Source organism: Aethalodelphis obliquidens, unplaced genomic scaffold, assembly GCF_003676395.1.
Source record: "Aethalodelphis obliquidens isolate GAN/ISIS:26980383/991018 unplaced genomic scaffold, ASM367639v1 scaffold22, whole genome shotgun sequence".
NCBI classification, from domain to species: domain Eukaryota; kingdom Metazoa; phylum Chordata; class Mammalia; order Artiodactyla; family Delphinidae; genus Aethalodelphis; species Aethalodelphis obliquidens.
Genome location: NW_020837966.1, coordinates 26,433,558 through 26,451,985, shown reverse-complemented (window position 1 = coordinate 26,451,985; position 18,428 = coordinate 26,433,558). Strand labels below are relative to the sequence as shown.

Here is an 18,428-nt window from a genome sequence, read left to right as displayed (position 1 = left end):
CCGAGGTTGGTGGAAACCAGTAACACTGGTATAGGGGAACGATACAGGGCACTGGCCACCAAGTTCAGCCTAGAAATCGCCCCAGCAGCAGGGTAGGGCCCTCATCCACAAAGACACTGCAGTCGAGCTGTAGGCTTTGTTTCCTTACTGGTGGGACAGCGTGCTTTCCCAGGGCATCGCTCACACTCCCTCGGCCTGTCTCCCGGTGATGAACGGTGTAGATACGCTTAGGTGGAGCAGACACAGTCCGCCTCCAGACAAACGCCAGCCAACGAGCCAGTAACCGGACCCCGGCCCTTTGGGTCATGAGGGCCTTGTCCACCCACTGATCTTGGCATCCATGCAAGTCAGGCCAGTGCATCAGGGGCCGACGTGTTCTATGTCCAAAGCAGGAATGTTTGAGCAACAGGCAAGAAAAACAGACTCACAGCCAAGATCCCACACTCAGACGTGGTCAGGGATGAAGCTGGAATGTCAGTGGAGGGAAGGAGTGGGCAGCAAAGCAGGGAACGAGCCTGAAGTCCCTGCGTGGCCGACAGCGGAGCTGCTGGAAATCCATTCATTTTGAAATACGTGGCTGGTTGATGACCTTGGATCTAAATGCTATTTTTTTTTTTAATTTCATTTCATTTTTTATTTTTTTGGCCGTGCCACGCGGCATGTGGGATCTTAGTTCCCTGACCAGGGGTGGAACCCGTGCCCCCTGCAGGGGAAGCACGGAGTCTCATCCACTGGACTGCCAGGGAAGCCCCTCGATGCTTTTTCAAAGCCCAGGCTCTTCGGACCCATTTGATTGAAAATAAAAATCAGCACAGTAAGTACTCATACTGCAGACTTCACCCACTTCCATTAAATGGTTCTGTCTTTCTGCTTCACAATATAATTTCTTACTCAACTTATCCAGGCAGAGATTCTGCAGCAGATTTGAAGTGTTAGCGATCTCTGGTGGCACTGAATGGTCTGGCCACAGCTGACACGTGAAAGGCCATCAAATCACCTGGTGGGTAAACTCAGTTGTGCAAATATTTCAAGGCTGCACCTTCCCCTTGCGGTGTTCGGACTAGAATTATTTTCTTTTCAAACCATCACAATTCAGATAAAGCTACCCCCAGCAATTTATTTATTTTAGGAGAAAACATTCTACCTTAGAGGAGTTCAGACACGCTTTTCCTGTTCATCCTCATCTGTTTTAGTCAGAGAGGGGTGTTTTCCCCAAGAGTCAGAAGCAAAACTAGGAGAAGGCCAAGGCCCCGGTGCTCTAGCATGCTTCTCCTGGGCAGAGACAGCTTCCACAGACCTGTGTCCACTCAGAACAAAGAGGGTATCTCTGGAACCCATCCTTGGCCCTTCCTGAAAAGCCTTTGCTGTTGGGGACACTCTGCAAGGAAGGAAACGCCCTCTGTCTTAATGTGGTGGTTGACAGCACAGCCTCTCCCCACCAGACTGCCTGGGTTCAGTTCCAAGCTCTGTACTCCCTAACTGGGTCTTGTGCATCTTGGTTTCCTCATCTATAGAACAAGTGTTATAATACAGGCAACACTTAGCATCCAGGATCATCTAAGTGCCCAATAAACCTGGCCATTGTTATTATCCCACGACAAAACAAAAAGTGAACAAAGGATTTCTGGAATAATCAGTTCAACAAATATTTTTGAACATTTGTGTAAAACACCAGAAAGCCACTTCATTCATTCAACCAAGAAATATTTGATTAGAACATTCTATGCACCAGATTCTGTTAAGTCTAGTATATTTAATCATCCACCCCTCCACCCATTCAAGTTTTACCTGTACACCTATGTATCAAACGGTGGCAGGCTACCAGATACACACACACACAGAGGCATATACACACACACACAGGCACATACACACAGAGGCACACACACACACACAGGCACATACACACACATAACAAACACATGTGGAGCAGGTGGCAACTACACTGCTGAGCGTGAGATCTGGTCCCTGTCCCTGTGGAGACAGTGGGGACGACAAGACAGAGAAACACTTCTAGTGCCCAGACATCGAGAACCATACAGGGTCCTCAGCTCGAAGAGATGGGCTGAAAGGAGAGGAGCTGAGATGTCACAGTAAGCGGCGGCAGCTGTGAGGACCTGGGACCCCCCCCGCCCCGCCCCAGCCCCCGGTCCTCACCTGTAGGTCCCGGTTGTGGTTTTCGCACAGGAGTTGCAGGAAGCGGAGGATGGGCTGCATGATGGTGATGACTGCGCTCATCTCCAGGTCATCCTTGGTCTTGTCTGCCGTGGCCTGGGCGCCCTCCCCTGACTGGTAGTGATCGTCGGGGTCGGCCTCCCTTCTGAAGGTGGTGAAGGCTTTCCTGGTGGCGGCAGAGGCCTCCACAAGCTGATCCCGGGCCTCTTCCGTTATCTGTGTCGTGGGCTCTTTGGCTAGAACGCAAACGTACGATGGTCAGTGCTGCCGAATCCCAGGAACACTATTCACCACGCCAAAGACGACGTGCAGAGATCTAAGTTCTGGAATTCACCCGAGAGTCTCTCAAGGTCGGCAAAACGCTCCAGGAAGCCACCATCTTCTCTCACCTCTTAGGATTAAAAGTAAGTTGAGCCCTTCCAGCTTGCTGGTGGCTCTAACATGTCACCTACACTTGCTCTGTGGTTTAGAGGAAAAGCAGTAGAGGTTCTGTCAACCTCATATATCTACGACTCTGGGCCTCAGCTTCCTCATCTGTAAAATGGGGAGAACATCAGTGACGTCTTCCTCTAGAATGTTCCTGAGACACTCAACATAAGCTAAACAAACTGTAATTACTGTTCTTATACAACAATTGATGGAGCCCTTTACTAAGCCCCAAGGCACCGTGATGAAGCACCTCATGTTTATTACCTCATCGACTCTTCAGAGTAACCCTGTAAGGTAACCAGGCACTAGAGCTAGAAGCATTAGACGCTGTAGCCAGACTCCCTGGGTTCAGATCCTGGCTCTAGTACTTACTAGCTCCATGTCCTTACTAGCTCCATATCCTACAAGTTAATTACCATCCCTATGCCTCAGTTTCCTCATCTGTAAAATGGGGATAACGATTTTATCGATTTTACAATGTCCACTTGACTTCTAAATGAAGTCACACATGTAAAGGACTTTGGACAGTGCCTGGTTCATAGGAAGTCCTCAGTAAATGTTAGCCTTTCTTCTTTTTCTTCTCTTTATCCCCATTCTAGACCAGCGGTGATCAACTAGGGATGATTTTGACCCCATCTCCACCCAGGGGATGACAGGCAATGTCTGGAGAGATTTTAAGTTGGGGGTGGGCTACTGGTATCTACTGGGTCGAGGCCACATACGCTGCTAAAAAAACGAGACTCAGACCTATTCAAGGCCATTTGACTCCAACGCTTTTGGGTCTACCCACTCCCCAGTATAACTCCTCTTCAAAGGGGATAATGGATAAAAAGCTTTATGAACTTTCAAATATTTCAGAAAACAAGGGAGGATTAGCTGACAAAAGACGACAGCCAATTTAAAAGTGCGTATTCCACAACTTTCTCTAACATTAAATGGAAATTACAGGAAAAGATTATTAATGGATTTCCTGCCAACAAAACCCTCAGTTTGACAAAGAAGAATGTATGTTAGTTTATTAAACAAGAGGAGCCTCCAAAGCAGCAGGAATTCAGTTCAGGTTACACAGGAAGAATTCTATCACAACCAGATTGGTTTTCTTCTTCTGAAAGCCCCAGTCAGAAAGTTTGGAGCCTAGAAGTCGTGTAAAAACTAAAGGAAAACCAGGGGTTCCTCCCATGTTTACAATCCAGCTGACTGAAGAGCTGCATGCAGGGGAGCATTTACCTTTTTTCCGTGACGGGGCATCCCTGTCTACCTCATCATCTTTCTTTTTATTTCCCAAGTCACTGGTGTTCACGGTCACCGTTGCCTTGATTTCTTGCTGGGCCACCTTCATCCGGTCATAGAAGACCTTGAAGAATTTCTCCGACTTCTTATCTTCTGTCAACCGGCAGAAAAAGGAGTGCTGCCAAGGAAAACCCACAGCTTTTTCAACACTGTGACACACCAGTTACTGAATCCCACTCAGGACACCAAAACCTCGTGGAGATCAGAGCCAGACACAAAACCTCAAAAACGGTCTAACTTTGGACCAGGGTTAAACACCGTTCAATGCCCTGTCATCCTCTGGCTTCCACAGCCTGAGGTTTTCTACACAGAGCCTTTAAAGCAAACCGCCAGTCCTTGTCTGAATCAGTCATATAGGCTTGGGAAGCATGCTAAGGGGTGGTGGGCAGATTTCAGCCAACGAAGCACAACCCCCTGCACACATATAAATCAACTCCACGAACAATGAAAACAGAATGTATTTTTGGCGATTGTTGCAGGGCCAGTCATGTGTTTAAGGACTTCTGTGAGCCCCCCTCTTTGCAGAGCCTTGTGAATATATACGGATGAGTAAGATGTGCTACCTGCCCCTACAGGGCTCCACACCAGAAGCATGACACGCCCATAAGGAGGGCTTCAGTGTGTAAAACGTGCTCCAGAAGCTACACAGATGATTATATTATGGAAGCTCAGAGGTGGCAAGGATGACATCGGGCTGGAGTGATCCCAAAATCGTCGTGAAAAAAGTGATTTTCGAATCAGGTTTTGAAGGGCAGGTAAAGGGTGGTTAGATGAAAAAGCTAACAATGAACAGGTAGCTCGCCTCTTGAATACACATTTGTTTCTTGGACCCACTGCAAGCAATAGTATACATTGTTGATATAAAAACACAATATGGTATCTCAACTTCATTTGTGAGCACTCTCTTTTCACCCCTTTGCAGATACCACGCTGTTGTGAATTATTTACATAAAAATACAATACGGTCAGTTTCCAGAGGAATAAAACAAAGCTCCAAACAATATATTGGCTTCTCGCAGTGGGCGCTTTCTGCCAATTTCACATCCTCCCCCATTTGGAAAGATGGCACTTCCCTACAGAAGGTGACCCTAGGCTTGCAATCCCAGAGAAAAGCAACATCTTGCCAGCCTCATGAAGCCCCTTAACTGCTCCATCTCTCACCCCCCCACACCCAGTGCTTGATTCAGCGCCTGCCCCCGCCCCAAGAGCCACCATGTTTCCATCTGCCAACACGCAACTTCAGTCACTGTGACCCTTCTTCTAGCCACTAGCCCATATGCTGCCCTGACAAATGTCTGCCTCATCTGCCCACCAAGCTCTTCTTGATCGTGCCCTTTCTTTTCCCTCTCCCTGTTCTTCTTTACCTCTGGCTGTTTCTTACATACAGCACAGGATCCAGCCTTCCTACCTGTGCTCTCTGGTTCTGTCTTTTCTCTTCCAGCCACTCCCTAATGCCAGTTTACAAGTCACTGCCTGCCTCCATCCTGTGTGTCACTGAGTCCTCCAACACTCCCACTCTGGGAACCAAGCTCGAGCCTTCAGTGTGCTCCACTGCCCTTTGCTTCCCTCTGTTTTTTTTAGGCTTCTAGTTCATCCATCCATTCAACCGGCATTCCGTTTGTCCATCCGCCCATCCACTATTTACTGTGCGCCTGCCATGAGTCAGGGATTACGCCCATTATAGGAGAAACAATGCTCAGCAAAACGAGGCCTGCGCCCCATGAAACTGGCGGCTTGGTAGGAAAAAGACACAGTCATTCAATAGTCACGCTAATGACTTTCACTAAAGTAGCCTTTTAACCACTGAGTCCACAGAGTGCTGGCAAACAGCAGCAGACACTCAGCGCCACTGCCCGGTTCCTCCTGGCTCTTCCCATGGCTGGGTTCCCTCATCTGTCAGTCACAGCATTAACATCACCTCCTCCAGAGAACCACCCCTGACCATCCTACTAACAGCAGCCACGCCAGCTGTTTATCCTCACACGCTCTATTTTATTCTTCATAGCAACTGGCCCCTGAAACGACACCTGTATTTACTGTTCACCTACTTAACTGTCTGTCTTGGGCAGAGTGTAAGCTCTAAGAGGGCAGGAGCCTCGCCCACATGGCTCACAGCTGTCGTCAGAACACCCAGAAGAGGCCCAGCACATACAAGGCGCTCTGTAATGATTTGATGAAAGAATGAATACAACTCGACACTTCACGGTTCCTCTTGACTTGCTACACGCCCCCCATCAGATCCGGCCACGGGAGAAACAAATTCCCACCACACTGTAGATTCTTATTTCTCATATCCTCTAATGTGAGAAACCAAGTTCCAATTGTTCACTTCTTTGAGGGCCAGCGCTTCCGCAGACAAACAAGAGGAGGTGTGCGGGGGACGAAGACCTCAACCTAGGGCCACCCAAATACAGTGATTCCATTTTCCACCAAGAGGCGTCACACAGCATCTCACCCACACGGGGTCAGGAGGGGACTGCACAAGGAGGCGGCTGCTCGGGGCAATGAACTTCAGTTGCTGCCCCTTAAGTCTTCTCATGGCATGGAGGCAACTGAAAAAGCATCCTTGGACACTCCGGTCATTCAAGAAAACAAGTGCACTTTAATAAGTAAATAAATAAAGAGCCAAAGCCTGCCATGTGTCATCGGAAGAGCGCAAGAGTACACACCCATCACCTGCTACAAATGCACTGCTTCAGGTCTAGCTGGTTAACCCAGCCTATGTCACCTGACAGGGTCAGGGCGAGGACACCTCTTATAAAACGAGGGAAAGGCAAGGCGCTGAGGATTACAGGCTTCTACATACGTTTCTGCGATGGCCAGTATATTTATTTTGCACTGTTTATAACAGTCCCCATCCCTCAAGGATTTGAAGCTGCTTTATAAACAGAACGTGGTCAATAAAACGATAGAGTGGACAGCGGGGTACGGTGACACGAGTAAGCACAGAAGAGCGACATCAAGCAAGGATGGGGGCTGGAGGATGGGAGAGGTGATTCCGGGAGTCTTGGGCTCGGCTCCGAGGCACCTGGCCACCCCGCTGAAATGAGAGGCCAACTCCATCACACCTCTTAGTAAGAAGCAAGAGGAGAGATACCACCAGTGCTTCGAAGCAAGGAAACATCTCTTCACGGAGGGGTTAGTGGGGCAGGCTTTCCAGTTGGACCTCCCGGGTTCAAGGCTGGGGTCCCTCATCCACTGGCTCTGTGACCGTGGGCAAATTACTCAACCTCTCTGAACCCATGTGGAAGGGCTGCCAGGGTGCATCAGGTGCTTAGCACAGTGCCCACTAAGTGTGTTGGTTTCACACCACCATGACATTAGTATCATGTGAAAACCCCACAGCAAAGGCATCACCCAAGCAGCTAAGTGGCGAGAACTGTCAGAAAGACCGGTCTTCAGCTCCACCGCTCACTAGCTGGGGTCACCTCAGAAAGGGACGACGCCTCTGAAACCCCAATCTTCTCATCTGCAAAATGGGCAACAGGGTGGACCCTTCACGGGTGGCTATGAAGACCCGAGATAATCACAGTAACAGTCCCAACAGCTGACCTGACGAGGTCCCGGGAACCTGGGGTGAACCTGCATGCGTCTCACCTCACACACAGCCCCTGATGAAGCAGTGGTTACTATTACTCCTTTTTGAGATCAGGAGACCCTTTTGGGTCTTTCAGATAATGTGCATCAGGTGTGGAGCATGCCCGAGAAGCCCACACTGTGACACACTGCGTCTTCCCAGGACGCTGTGAGAGGCACGGGCCTGGGAAGTGGCAGAGCAGCGAGGAGGGGTGACAGCGGGGCTGCAGGGGCCCCAACTGAGAAGCTCAGCAGACGCCCTAGAAGGAAGACAGCTGGGCTCCAGAGGGGAAGCACTAGTACCTCGTACGGGAGGAGAAGTGAAAACGGAGGCATGTGCAGGAACTAAGGACCCCCGGTCCCCAATCAGGGGCTGTGCCGGGGGAAGGCATAGGGGCCGTGTAGCAGGCCGGGGCCAGGGGCTCCTGGAGACCCTCGCTGCCCCTCCCTGGTGCCTGGTGTCATCTGGACTCGGTGAGACCAGGCCCTGAACATGGCTCACAGACCTGTTCATTCCACCTGCTTCCGTCACAATGTGCTCGGAGGACCTGCGGGCGGGAAGGGGGCGCCCTCCTCAGGACTGTTTCCCCAGAAGCGGGTGGGACCTCAGACCAGAGCAGGTGGAGACTCGGCCCTGACCCGCCTCAGGCTCTTCATGGGCACTGGTCTACCTCCCTCCATGGGCGTATTTCAGTGAATCACACCCCAACCTCCACCCCCAAAACCTAGAGCCAAGAGCCATGGAGAGACTGTTGCACTTCTCCAAACTTTTCACTCCACGCCACCCAGCAGGTTTGAGCACCGCCTTCCAAATAAACCTGGTCTAGAGCAGGCAACATTGGTCCCAGGTAAGAGGAAGCAAAACGGGGGGCGGGTGAATGGGAAGTGACTAAAAGGGAACCAAGAGAACTTTCTGGAGTGAAGAAAATGTCTTGATTGGGGTGGAATTCACACAGGTGTGGTAGAGAGAATAATACGTCCCCATCCCTAAAAAGATGTCCAGACCCTAATCCCTGGGACTTGGGAATATGTCACCTTACATGGCAAAGGGGAATAAGGTTGCAGATGGAATTAAGGTTGCTAACCTTAAAATAGGGAGATTATGCTGGATTATTCAGGGGCTAGTGTCATCACAAGCGTTCTTAAAAGCGGAAGAGGAGGGTAGAGTGATATGGTGTGAGAAGGACTCCACTCGGCATTGCTGGCTTTGAACATGAGGAAGGGGCTATAGCCAAGGGGCCTCTAGAAAGTGGGAAAGGCGGGAAACGGATTCTGCCCCGGAGCCTCCGGAAAGGAATGCAGCCCCGCTGACACCTTGATTTTAGTCTAGTTAAGACTCATGTCGAACTTGTAAGATAAAAAAGTCTGGCTGTCTCAAGCCACTAAGATTTTCGTAATTCGTTACAGCAGCCAATGAAAACAAATACGATAGGTATAAACATTTGTCAAATCTGATCAGAGTGTACACTTAAAATCTCTACATATTATTGTATGTAAATCACATCACAATAAAAAGGAAGAGAAGGGGGAAAAAAACTGCTTTGTTACCCGAAGGCTAGAGAACTTTGTCAAGGCTGTCCAGACAAGGGGCCACCCTCAGAGGCCACCTCCCCCTGCAGAGGGACCTGCGTCTGCCGCCCTCACGGCCCATCTTTCTTCACCCTCTGCTTATCTCCAAATCGCATGTGATTCCAAAGCCCTCTTCACATAAGCTGTCTCATCAGCGTTTTAGGAGATTGTCAAGACAGATATCACCATTCATAAATCCATCACGTTATGGACAGGAGAGCTGGGGTCAGGAGAGGTCAGCTGACGTGTGGCAGAGCCACGCCCGCTCCCTGCCTCTGCACTCAAGGCCCTGTGCACCGCCTGCCTTCTTAGTGATCACACGGAACACCAGCCCCAGTGATCGGCAGGCAACTCCGAAAAAACGAGGGTGGGTTTGGGGGCAGACACAGCGTCAATGCCAACATCACGGACAACAGGTCGATGTTTGGAGTGGCCTCAGGGAAGGAAGCCGGGGTCGGGCCAGATAAGAAAGTGACCACCTGCAGCGGCTACCTCCATGGAAGCTCTGGGGGACAGAGGTGGGAGGGGACCCAGGTATGGCCACCGTAAGCCAGGCTTAAAAACAATCCTCACAAAACAGAAAAGACGGATCCCAGAATGTTAAAGCTGGAAGCACTCTATTCCAGACACTTCCAGATGTTTTCCCCAGCAGGGAAACCCTGCTTCTCCTCCGTCCCCTAACACCACCTTCCGTAAGGACCCGGATACGAGAGAGATACAGGCAGAACTGCTCAGCCTGAAACACAGCAGGGAGCACGCCCCTCACATCACTGCAACTCCTCCTTGCAACGCCAGGGCTCCACAGGACGTTGTTTGGGAACTACCCATTTAGTCCAGCCCTACACATTTCACAGAGGAGGAAACTGAGGCCCAGAGGGGGAAACAGACATCTCAAGGCCACACAGAGCCCACGTCTCCTGCCTACTCGAGCCAGTCCCTTTGCCCAGGCCCGGTGGTGGCTGGCTGACACAGCAAGCAGCTCGGATTTCATTCCTGCTCTCGGCTAACTGCCAAGCGGACACAGTTTGCCCTCCTCGGGCTGCGTGAGCTGTATGGGGACTTAAGAACTGAGGTCTTAGTTTAAAATAATAAGGAGACCACCCTTTCAGATCACTCTTGAAAATAACAAGATATCCCTTAATTAGCCTGGCAGCCACCCTCTGTGCCCAGCCAAGTCCTTGCAAAGGAACAGAGCGTGATTTATGACAGGTCCACCCGGCTCCTGAAACCAGAGGCGGCCCGAAGTTAGGGACCAGCAGACAACTGGCAGCTCCTCTAAACGACAGGCTGGAAGTGTGCAGGATGGGGTGGGGGGACTCCTTTCTTTAGGTGCAAGAGGTCACACTGTGCAGGATGGGGTGTGGGGAGAAGGATGGGAGCCACGGGCCTTCGCCATGCGCTGGACACACAACAGGGAAGGTGAGCGAATGAGCACCTTATTGAAAAGCCATCTTCCCCAGAATTCAGAGACTTGGGGGAAGGAGGGCAAAGACAGTCTTGGAACCTCGGAACCCAGAGCCAGCCAGCCAGCCTGCACCTGCAGGGACACGGGAGGAGCCCTTTACGAGCATCTCAGATAAAGGAAGTGGCAGCAGCAGGAAGCAGAGGTGGATGTGATCCAGGGCAGGTCTGGCGGGAGAGGGGACGGTATGGGGGGAGCAGTCCCCAGCGCTCCTGGGACAGCTGTGAGACTTTGATCCTTCCCCAAAGGAAAGCATTTCACCCGGCAGCAGTCCACCTTCTAGAAACCCTCACACTGAGCCTTCAGAGACTCCAGAGAAAGAGCTTTTCTATCTGACTGCCTGGTACACAGCCCATGACATTCACTCTGCGTGCTCACTTATCTGCTGCAGAATGAATTAAGTTCTCAGGCTAAATGCAAGAATTTGAAAAATGTGACTGCTGAACAGTGCTGAATCCTTGTGCTTCCAGGAGCAGATGAAAATTCCTCCCTGGAGTCTGACTTTTTCTCTTTTTACTCTGCCTCCCGCACACGGGGACCTCGGCCTCGGCCCTGGAGTCTCCAGGACTTGAAGGGATGTCTCCAAACAGACCAACCCATTCCTGTCCAGCTTGTTCAGAGGCTCTGCGGGTGACAGAGTGACAGCAATGGCTACCCAAGTGTGGGGCTTAGCTTGTGGGGCTCTCCTCCTATACCTGTGATTAACTGAGACTTCCATCACTTCCTGGGGACCCCTGATCTGTAAATTACAGTGAACAATAACTGAAGCCTTCTGATTTGCTTGCCACCTACCTAAGTGCTTTGTATGCAGTATCTCATTTAACCCTTCTAACTACCCCATGAGGTAGGGGCTACCACTATCCCCACTTCACAGATGAGGAAACTGAGACTCAAAGAGGTTAAATAACTTGCCAAGTCATACAGCTAGGAAGTGGTGGTGGTGCCCCAAGACTCAAGCCCCACTGGTGTGACACCTCAGCCCATGCTCTCAACGCCCCTGCTTTGTCCAACACCTCTCATCTAAGCAAGAGTGTGTCAAACTCCAAACACCTTTTGGCTTTTTATAATGCACTCCCTACCTGCCAGCCCAGGTCCCTCAGCTGCACAGCAGAGAGTCTCACAGACTCTTCTCACAGGAAAGAACAGCCATGGTAGGAACACATGTGAATGCCCCAACTTTCCTGCAAGGCCTGATGCTCTTGTTAACCTGGGCTCCCAAACAAGGCTCTTTTGCTAGTTGCCGGGGCTGGGGGTTACAGGTTGTTCACCGAACCACTGTCACTCAATGACCACCGTAGGTCTTGAGTCCCTTTCTTAGAAACCCATGACAACAATCAAAACCCAAAGATCATGTACCAGGAACCAGGTGATAAAACACACATGCTTTAGGCACAGGAGCCTGGAGAACTGCAAGTCTGGAAACCTGAATTTTAGCCATTGCTCCTCGATAACCAGCTACGTGAACTTGGGCAACTTGCTTAACTGGATTTGTGCCCTAGGTTCCTTATCTGAAAAACATGACTCTTACCACCTGCCCTGCGTGCATCACATGGAGGGGGTCCATCAAGGGTGCAGTTATGAAACACTATGTGAAACGCACTTTGATTACTACGGGAAGCTACTCAAATGCAGGGTGTATAATCTATCAATACCACTTTCAAAGGAAATCAGTTAGCGGGTAAGATAGGTGGATCGACTAATGTGCTGGGTGTTATGTGATGACCAAACTCTAGTGTCCCCAAAACATCCAAAGATAAACAAGCCCTGCTCGTACTGGTAGGTCAAGACAGCCTGTAAATTGACAGCAAAAAACACACTGAAGAGCCTTTCCCAGTAACTGTCACAATGAAGGAAGTTAAAAAAAAAATCCAGCTGGAATTCCACTAGTTATAGACGCCATTCAGATTCCATTAGACACAGAGACAAATGTTATTGCTTCCACTTCTCAAAGTGTAATACACCCAAGGCAGAATGGTGTCAGACCCTCCCCCTGGACAGGCCCAAGCCTTTCAACATGAACTGTTTTTCCAATTTTTCAACTACTCTTGACTTCAGGAAAAGTATGATATTTGAAAAGAATCTAATAATTAGTAAAGAGGGCATTAAGAATCAAACACTCCCCTGGTATAAATGATCACTCACTCTAAGGGCATTTTTTTTAGCAAGGTTTGATGGGTTTCAACCAGTAAACATCTGCAAGTCTCAGCTCACCAGTGTCTCTGAGGATGTTGCCAGCTTTAATGAGTTCAGAAATAATATAAACTTTAAACAGAAAAGAAGGAAGTGATGAAGTGAACGAAGTATGGGTTGTAAAGGCACTGACATTTCAACTTCATTTTTCTGAAGAGTTCCTCCCTCATCCAAACTGTAGAGCCATCTCTTGATAACTCAGACATAAACAGCATGCTTCATCTCCTCTTCCCTGCCAGGGCTGGACGGAGGCCACCGTCTGCTCATCGCTGATTCCCAAGGCCTGAGAGAGGGGCTGGAGGACGACGAAGACCAAATTAATCTGGGCACTGGGCTCCAGGGAAGGGCCTGAGCTCCAAGGTCAATACCAAAGCACTGTATCTTCATGATGCTTTTCAAGGTGAGTTAATTCTGGTTTTAGCAAGCAGCAAAGTCCCACCTGTTGCCTAAGAACCACTTTTCTTCTGAGACCTGAGAGCTTAACACCTCTCCTTACCTGTCCCCCGGGGCCCACAGGAAACAGCACTGGCCAGGAAAGTCTCCCCAATCTGGTAGGCAGGCTGGTCCCCCCTCTCCCGTGTGGATCAGAACACGGACAGCTTCTCACATACTCATCCATGACACCTCAACCAACAAACTGTACTTCCTAAAAAAAATTTTTTTGAAGGTGTTATCTTACAAAGCCCCTGTATGTGTAGGTAAACTGTCAGCAATAACATCTCTAGCAACATTTAAGACTAAAATCACACAGGTTTCAGGGAGGCAGCTCAGCCTTCATTCTAGAAGACCCAGGGACAAGAAGTTAAGGGGACTCCAAATTTTCTCTGGGTTCAATTCTCAAACCTCCTTACAGAAGCCAAAGGCCAGCATATATTGTGGGGTGCACGGGCACAGCCGTCTGTCCCTTCCAACCAAAGGCAGGAAAACAAAGAGCCTCCAGAGAAAAACAATGATGACCAGTAAAATGGGAAACAGAAGCAACCCCAAATGTGCCTGAAGTGACGGGAGGTTGCGGCAGGGACCTCCTTGGGAAATTTCTTTAAGTACAAGGAGGTACTGTGGTTGCTCTTCAAGCCAACATGAGGTTTATAAAAAAGAAAGGCACTGTGAAGCAGACGAGCCTTTGGTTAGACCTCAGGGATGATTTTTGTTAAAGTACTCAGGGAGGTTTTGGAATCTCGGTCTACAGACATCTACTCAACCAGAGAAGAAGAAAATCAGTATCAGTGAACGTCTGGGGCTGCTGGAGACGCACACTAGTCTCCAAGGGTGCCCTCCAGGACTGGTTCTATGATCTAACGAAAAGTGCCTTCTGGTGGTTCAGGTGACACTCTCAGGTCTCGTGTCAGCTTGCCCACAGCCTTGCTGTGGGATCTGTGACAGGGGGACAGAGGCCTTCTCAGTGAGCCTCCAGTGTGTATCATGAGACCTGAAAGGGACGATGCAAGAGGTGCTGCAAAAACTCCATCAGCAAGAAACGCACCCCGGGCATCAGCAAAGGAGGGCTCAGGTGGCTCCCCTGCCCAGAGCCTAGGGGCGACGCGGCTGCTGTCCCTTCCCGCTTCACTTGGAGGTTCCATCCGCGTTATCAAGAAAGAACTGACACAGGAGTCGGAGGATAAGACCTTCGCTCTTTGGTCTTATTTCTATCCTGGGCACCTGAGGGCCAATCAATCAACACTGACGGACATTTTCTGCCCTAAAGTCACCAAGGTTCCCCGGGGCATCCAACTTGAGCTTTATGTCGACGTCAAGAAGGATCCTCTGCACACCCATTCTCTGTGTTTGTACGGAGAGCAGCAGGGGTTCAGAGAAAGGGCTCCACGCCCTGCACACTCAGCAAGGTACAAACAGGTGGACAGGGGTGGCTGAGGACCTGGGCAGGTATGCACAGGGCATTTATTAACCTGCAGCCTCGGTTTCCTCATCTGTAACGGAGGAAGGAGGAGGGGAAGTGCTACCCAAGAGGCCTGGAGGATGGAATCAAGAAGGTAACACAGTGCAAGCCCAGCACAGGGCCTGCACCTGGTAGGTGTTCTGTACCAGATACTTTTCCTTCCCCACTCTCAACAAACCGCACTGTGACACGCCTGCTCGACGGATAACATCCAAAAAGAAATAAATATACCCTGGCCTGTCGGGGGCAAGGACGTTGGCTGGCAAACTCAAAACATCAAGCAAAGCGAGCGCCTTCTGACAGAGGGCTCACCATCACCCGCTGTCCTCTGCTTGATCAGATGACCTCTCAGGTCTCAGTCCTGGTCTGAACCCCAAAGGACACGCTCCAGGACTTTCAGTCCTCCCAACCCAGCAGGTCCATTTCACTGGGTACTGGCCCATCAGGGGGCCCATATGGCTGCAGAGAACATCCTTGGGATCCAAGAGTAAAACGTACAGATGGCCAGACGGATGGAGATGGCGGATAAAATTACACAGCACTCATCTGTGTAAGTGCTGCTTAATAGATTATGGCTCTGACATCAGGAACGTGCATCCAAGTAGGTTACAGCCCGAGCCAACTTGGTGCCCTTTAGAAGCACTGACTAGGGCTTGGCAGGGGCCGTGGAGATCACCTAATTCAGCCTCCCACCTGACGAGAAGCTCAGTACCTGGGTCGAGCAGTGGTCCCATGCCCCCCGCCCCTGCCCCCCCCCCCCCCCCCGCTATGCCCCAACCCCGCTGGCTTCCTTCAGCTCCTGCCAGCCCGTCTGTCTGAACACTCCTGCCCTCTGCTCTTCACGCCACTCGTTCTCTTCTCGTCTGCTAAGTCTGGGCTTAAATGCATCTCCCTGGAGAAGCCTCCTCTGACCACCCTAAGTGGCCTCTCCATGACACTCTTCCCTCTTCACGCTTCTCCCTTATTTAATTGTTAACTGGCTTACGATCCATCTCCCCTGCTAGACTATAACCTCCTCGAGGGCAGGCCGTCTATGATCTCAGTCCGGACTGTGTCACGGCCACCTCATCCAGTGCCCGGCACCCAGCAGGGGCACCACCAATACCTGCTATCTTAATGAACGCACAATAGTCCTGAAGGACATGCAATCCTGCAAAACTTAAATCGAGTCCAGCTTTGCATCTACGGCAGCTGAAGTTTAACTCAATAACCAGAAGATCCCTGTCCGTGAAAGCTCAAAATCCTGCCAAGCGGGGAAAACGCCGAACGCCGAAGGCCAGCTGAAGGAGGCTGATGTGGCGTTCTCACCTCTCAGAGGCTTATCAGGGTTGTGCCCAGGTCTCTGCGATGGGCTCAGGCTGGCTGGGGATCCTACTCCAACTAGTTCACTGTTAACTACTCTGGCCTGGCTGACACTTGCATTATTAAGGTGGGGCGGGAAGGACAATCATTCGTAGACCTTCCATCTCAGAACCTGGCTCACACCCCTGACTTGATAACTACAAGCTCGGGGCTTGTGTTGCAAGGAGGCTAATGAAAACACATTTTTCAAACACCGTATGGTGAGGGCAACTGAAGCACCCTCCTCCTCCAACAGCAATCTAAATTTTTAAGTCCTGATTTCAAAGGAAAACGAGTGGCTTGAAGATATCAGATGGTTTACAGGACTCTCCCCTTTGGCATCTAGGACATCTTGATGACAAATTTAAAACCCAGGCAAAGGTAACTGGGAGAAACATCAAGAGAGGCTCTGACACTTGCACAGAGGAACTTAGAGGACTCAGGAAATGCACGTGGGCATAGATTTCTCAGTAAGAAGGAGGGTCATGGCAGAGGTGCCGAGGCCAGCTGTGAATGTCACTTAGGTTCTCAGTGCGCAGGGTCCAGGCTTGTGAGTGACACGTCTTTAAGGCCCCCACGGCAGGACTCTAGCCGCTGACAGTTTCTAATGAGAAAGTATTCTCAACCATGAAGTTAGCTCGACTGGAAAAGTTCCAAAGGGGAAGTCCCTCCAGTTACTCAGAACGGGGGGAAATAAAGTTGCCTTCTTGGTCTGGAATCTGGGGATATTTTATGCAGATGGCTCTGACAGAAGTTACTAAGGGGAAGTCAGCTCGCCTTCGATTATTCAAACAGGCTACTGCTATTAAGAATTGCACAACTCTTGGGCAAGGCAGGGGTGGGTTTCGGCTTTGTTTTTTTTAAGCCTATCCTCACGGGAACTACTTATTCTTTTCGAAGAACATTTCATTATAACCTCCCTAACTCACGTCTTTGAAATGTCTCTGCTCTGGTGGGAATGTGACCGAAAAGGCAAAGCCATCAGAGCAGCCAGGGTGCAGGTGGACACCCCCGGAGCTGCCACCGGGCTTCTCAGGAGGGCACTTCTGCTTCCCTGCTGAGAACTGGATGCCGCAGCCACTTTTTTTAGTGCAGGCTGAGTAATCCCGACCTGCAGCCTTCAGGTAACAGAAGTTGCCCAAGCTCCAGGAATGATCACTGTGGGACAAACGCCTTCCTTTGTTTTCATGTGGTTCCACCTTATAATGTGCTAGATGAGATAAGAGCTGTCACCCCACCCAGGGCAAGAGCACAAGGAGGATTATGGAAATGCCAACAGCCCTCCTTCTCTGGGGCAGAGCGATGGTCTGTCCAACGGGCAATGGAATCCATCTAGCTCAGGGGCAACCCGAGAGCAAAGGGTAAGCTTCTATCGGATGAGCTTGAAGACTCCCAGGACAGGTCCCTATAATGAAGGGGCTGGTAATAAAAAAAATTATCCTAGGAAAAGAAATAGGTGAGGGCGGGAGGAAAGACACCTCAGCCGAGACCCTTCTGATGTCTTAGAGCTACACGATGGGGAACTCTTAGGGGGAAAAGGAAAATATTCTGTTTCTGGAGACAGCTCCAAGAATACTGAGCTAGGCGTGAGGAACAAGCAAGCTGATAGGTTGGAGGGAAAAAAAGAAAGGAAAGAAAAGGTGGGGAGAAGAAGGAGTCAGGGAAGGGGGAGCGAGATGGCTGAGAGACAGGGGAATTAAAGAACACCATGGCAACAAGTCTGTCCACCTACCCTGGCCGCCCACCCACAGCCAGATTCTTTGCTGACGCACTTGAGAACAAGCTGGTTCCTACCAGCTCAGGAAGGTGAGCAAACCCGGAGAGCTCATTAAATCCCTTCTCAGCGACTCTTGTCTGCCTGCAGATAGTGAGCAAGGAGGATATAAATAGAAGTTATATAACATCTCTTTGTTGATTCCTGTGCTTACCAAAAAAAATGCAGCATGACCTTGTTTTTTTTCTGCAGCGTTTTCTTCAGCCTGCGGGTTGAGGACTTTAAGCCAGTTAGGGATCATCTTAAAGTTTAAAGAGGAGGCTATAGATTTCCACATTAAGGACACTCAGGAGGATCACCCAAGCTCGGAACCCGCAGGATCAAGTCCTGCTCAGGTATAAAAAAAAAAAAAATCTACTTGCTGTAGAATAAAACTTTAAGGAATCCTGTGGCGTCCTCGGAGGACATTTCTGATGATGCCAGGAGTTGTATTAACACCCAAGAGCAGAGAACCGTGTGAAGCCAAATACATGACTTGGGTTTTCAAAGGAGGTCAGAGCACTCAAAATACATACATTTAAAGCCAACTGATGGTTTCTAAATACCTCCAGGAAGATTCAGTTGTCTTTTTCTTTCTCAACAGGCAAGACAGTAAGAGTCCAGTGGAGGGTTTCCCTGGTGGTGCAGTCGTTGGGAGTCCACCTGCCGGTGCAGGGGACGCGGGTTCGTGCCCCGGTCCGGGAGGGTCCCGCATGCCGCGGAGCGGCTGGGCCCGTGAGCCGTGG

The 18,428-nt window shown here is 50.2% G+C and overlaps 1 protein-coding gene and 1 long non-coding RNA gene across 7 annotated transcripts in view; one reads left to right on the top strand and one right to left on the bottom strand.

The window, feature by feature from the left end:
- The window catches only part of ITPR1 (inositol 1,4,5-trisphosphate receptor type 1), a 318,999-nt gene that overhangs the window by 68,552 nt on the left and 232,019 nt on the right, over nt 1-18,428 (bottom strand). For all 6 annotated transcript variants that reach the window (XM_027121458.1, XM_027121453.1, XM_027121455.1 and 3 more), the window contains 2 exons: nt 3,832-4,012; nt 2,158-2,411 (listed from right to left, as the gene is read on the bottom strand). In XM_027121458.1, coding sequence (XP_026977259.1) covers nt 2,158-2,411; nt 3,832-4,012 — 435 coding nt within the window. The remainder of the gene's footprint in view (nt 1-2,157; nt 2,412-3,831; nt 4,013-18,428) is intronic.
- On the top strand, nt 7,921-18,409 carry LOC113628128 (uncharacterized). The gene is made up of 3 exons (XR_003435894.1): nt 7,921-8,318; nt 12,931-13,091; nt 18,287-18,409. It is a non-coding gene; the product is annotated as an uncharacterized LOC113628128 (long non-coding RNA).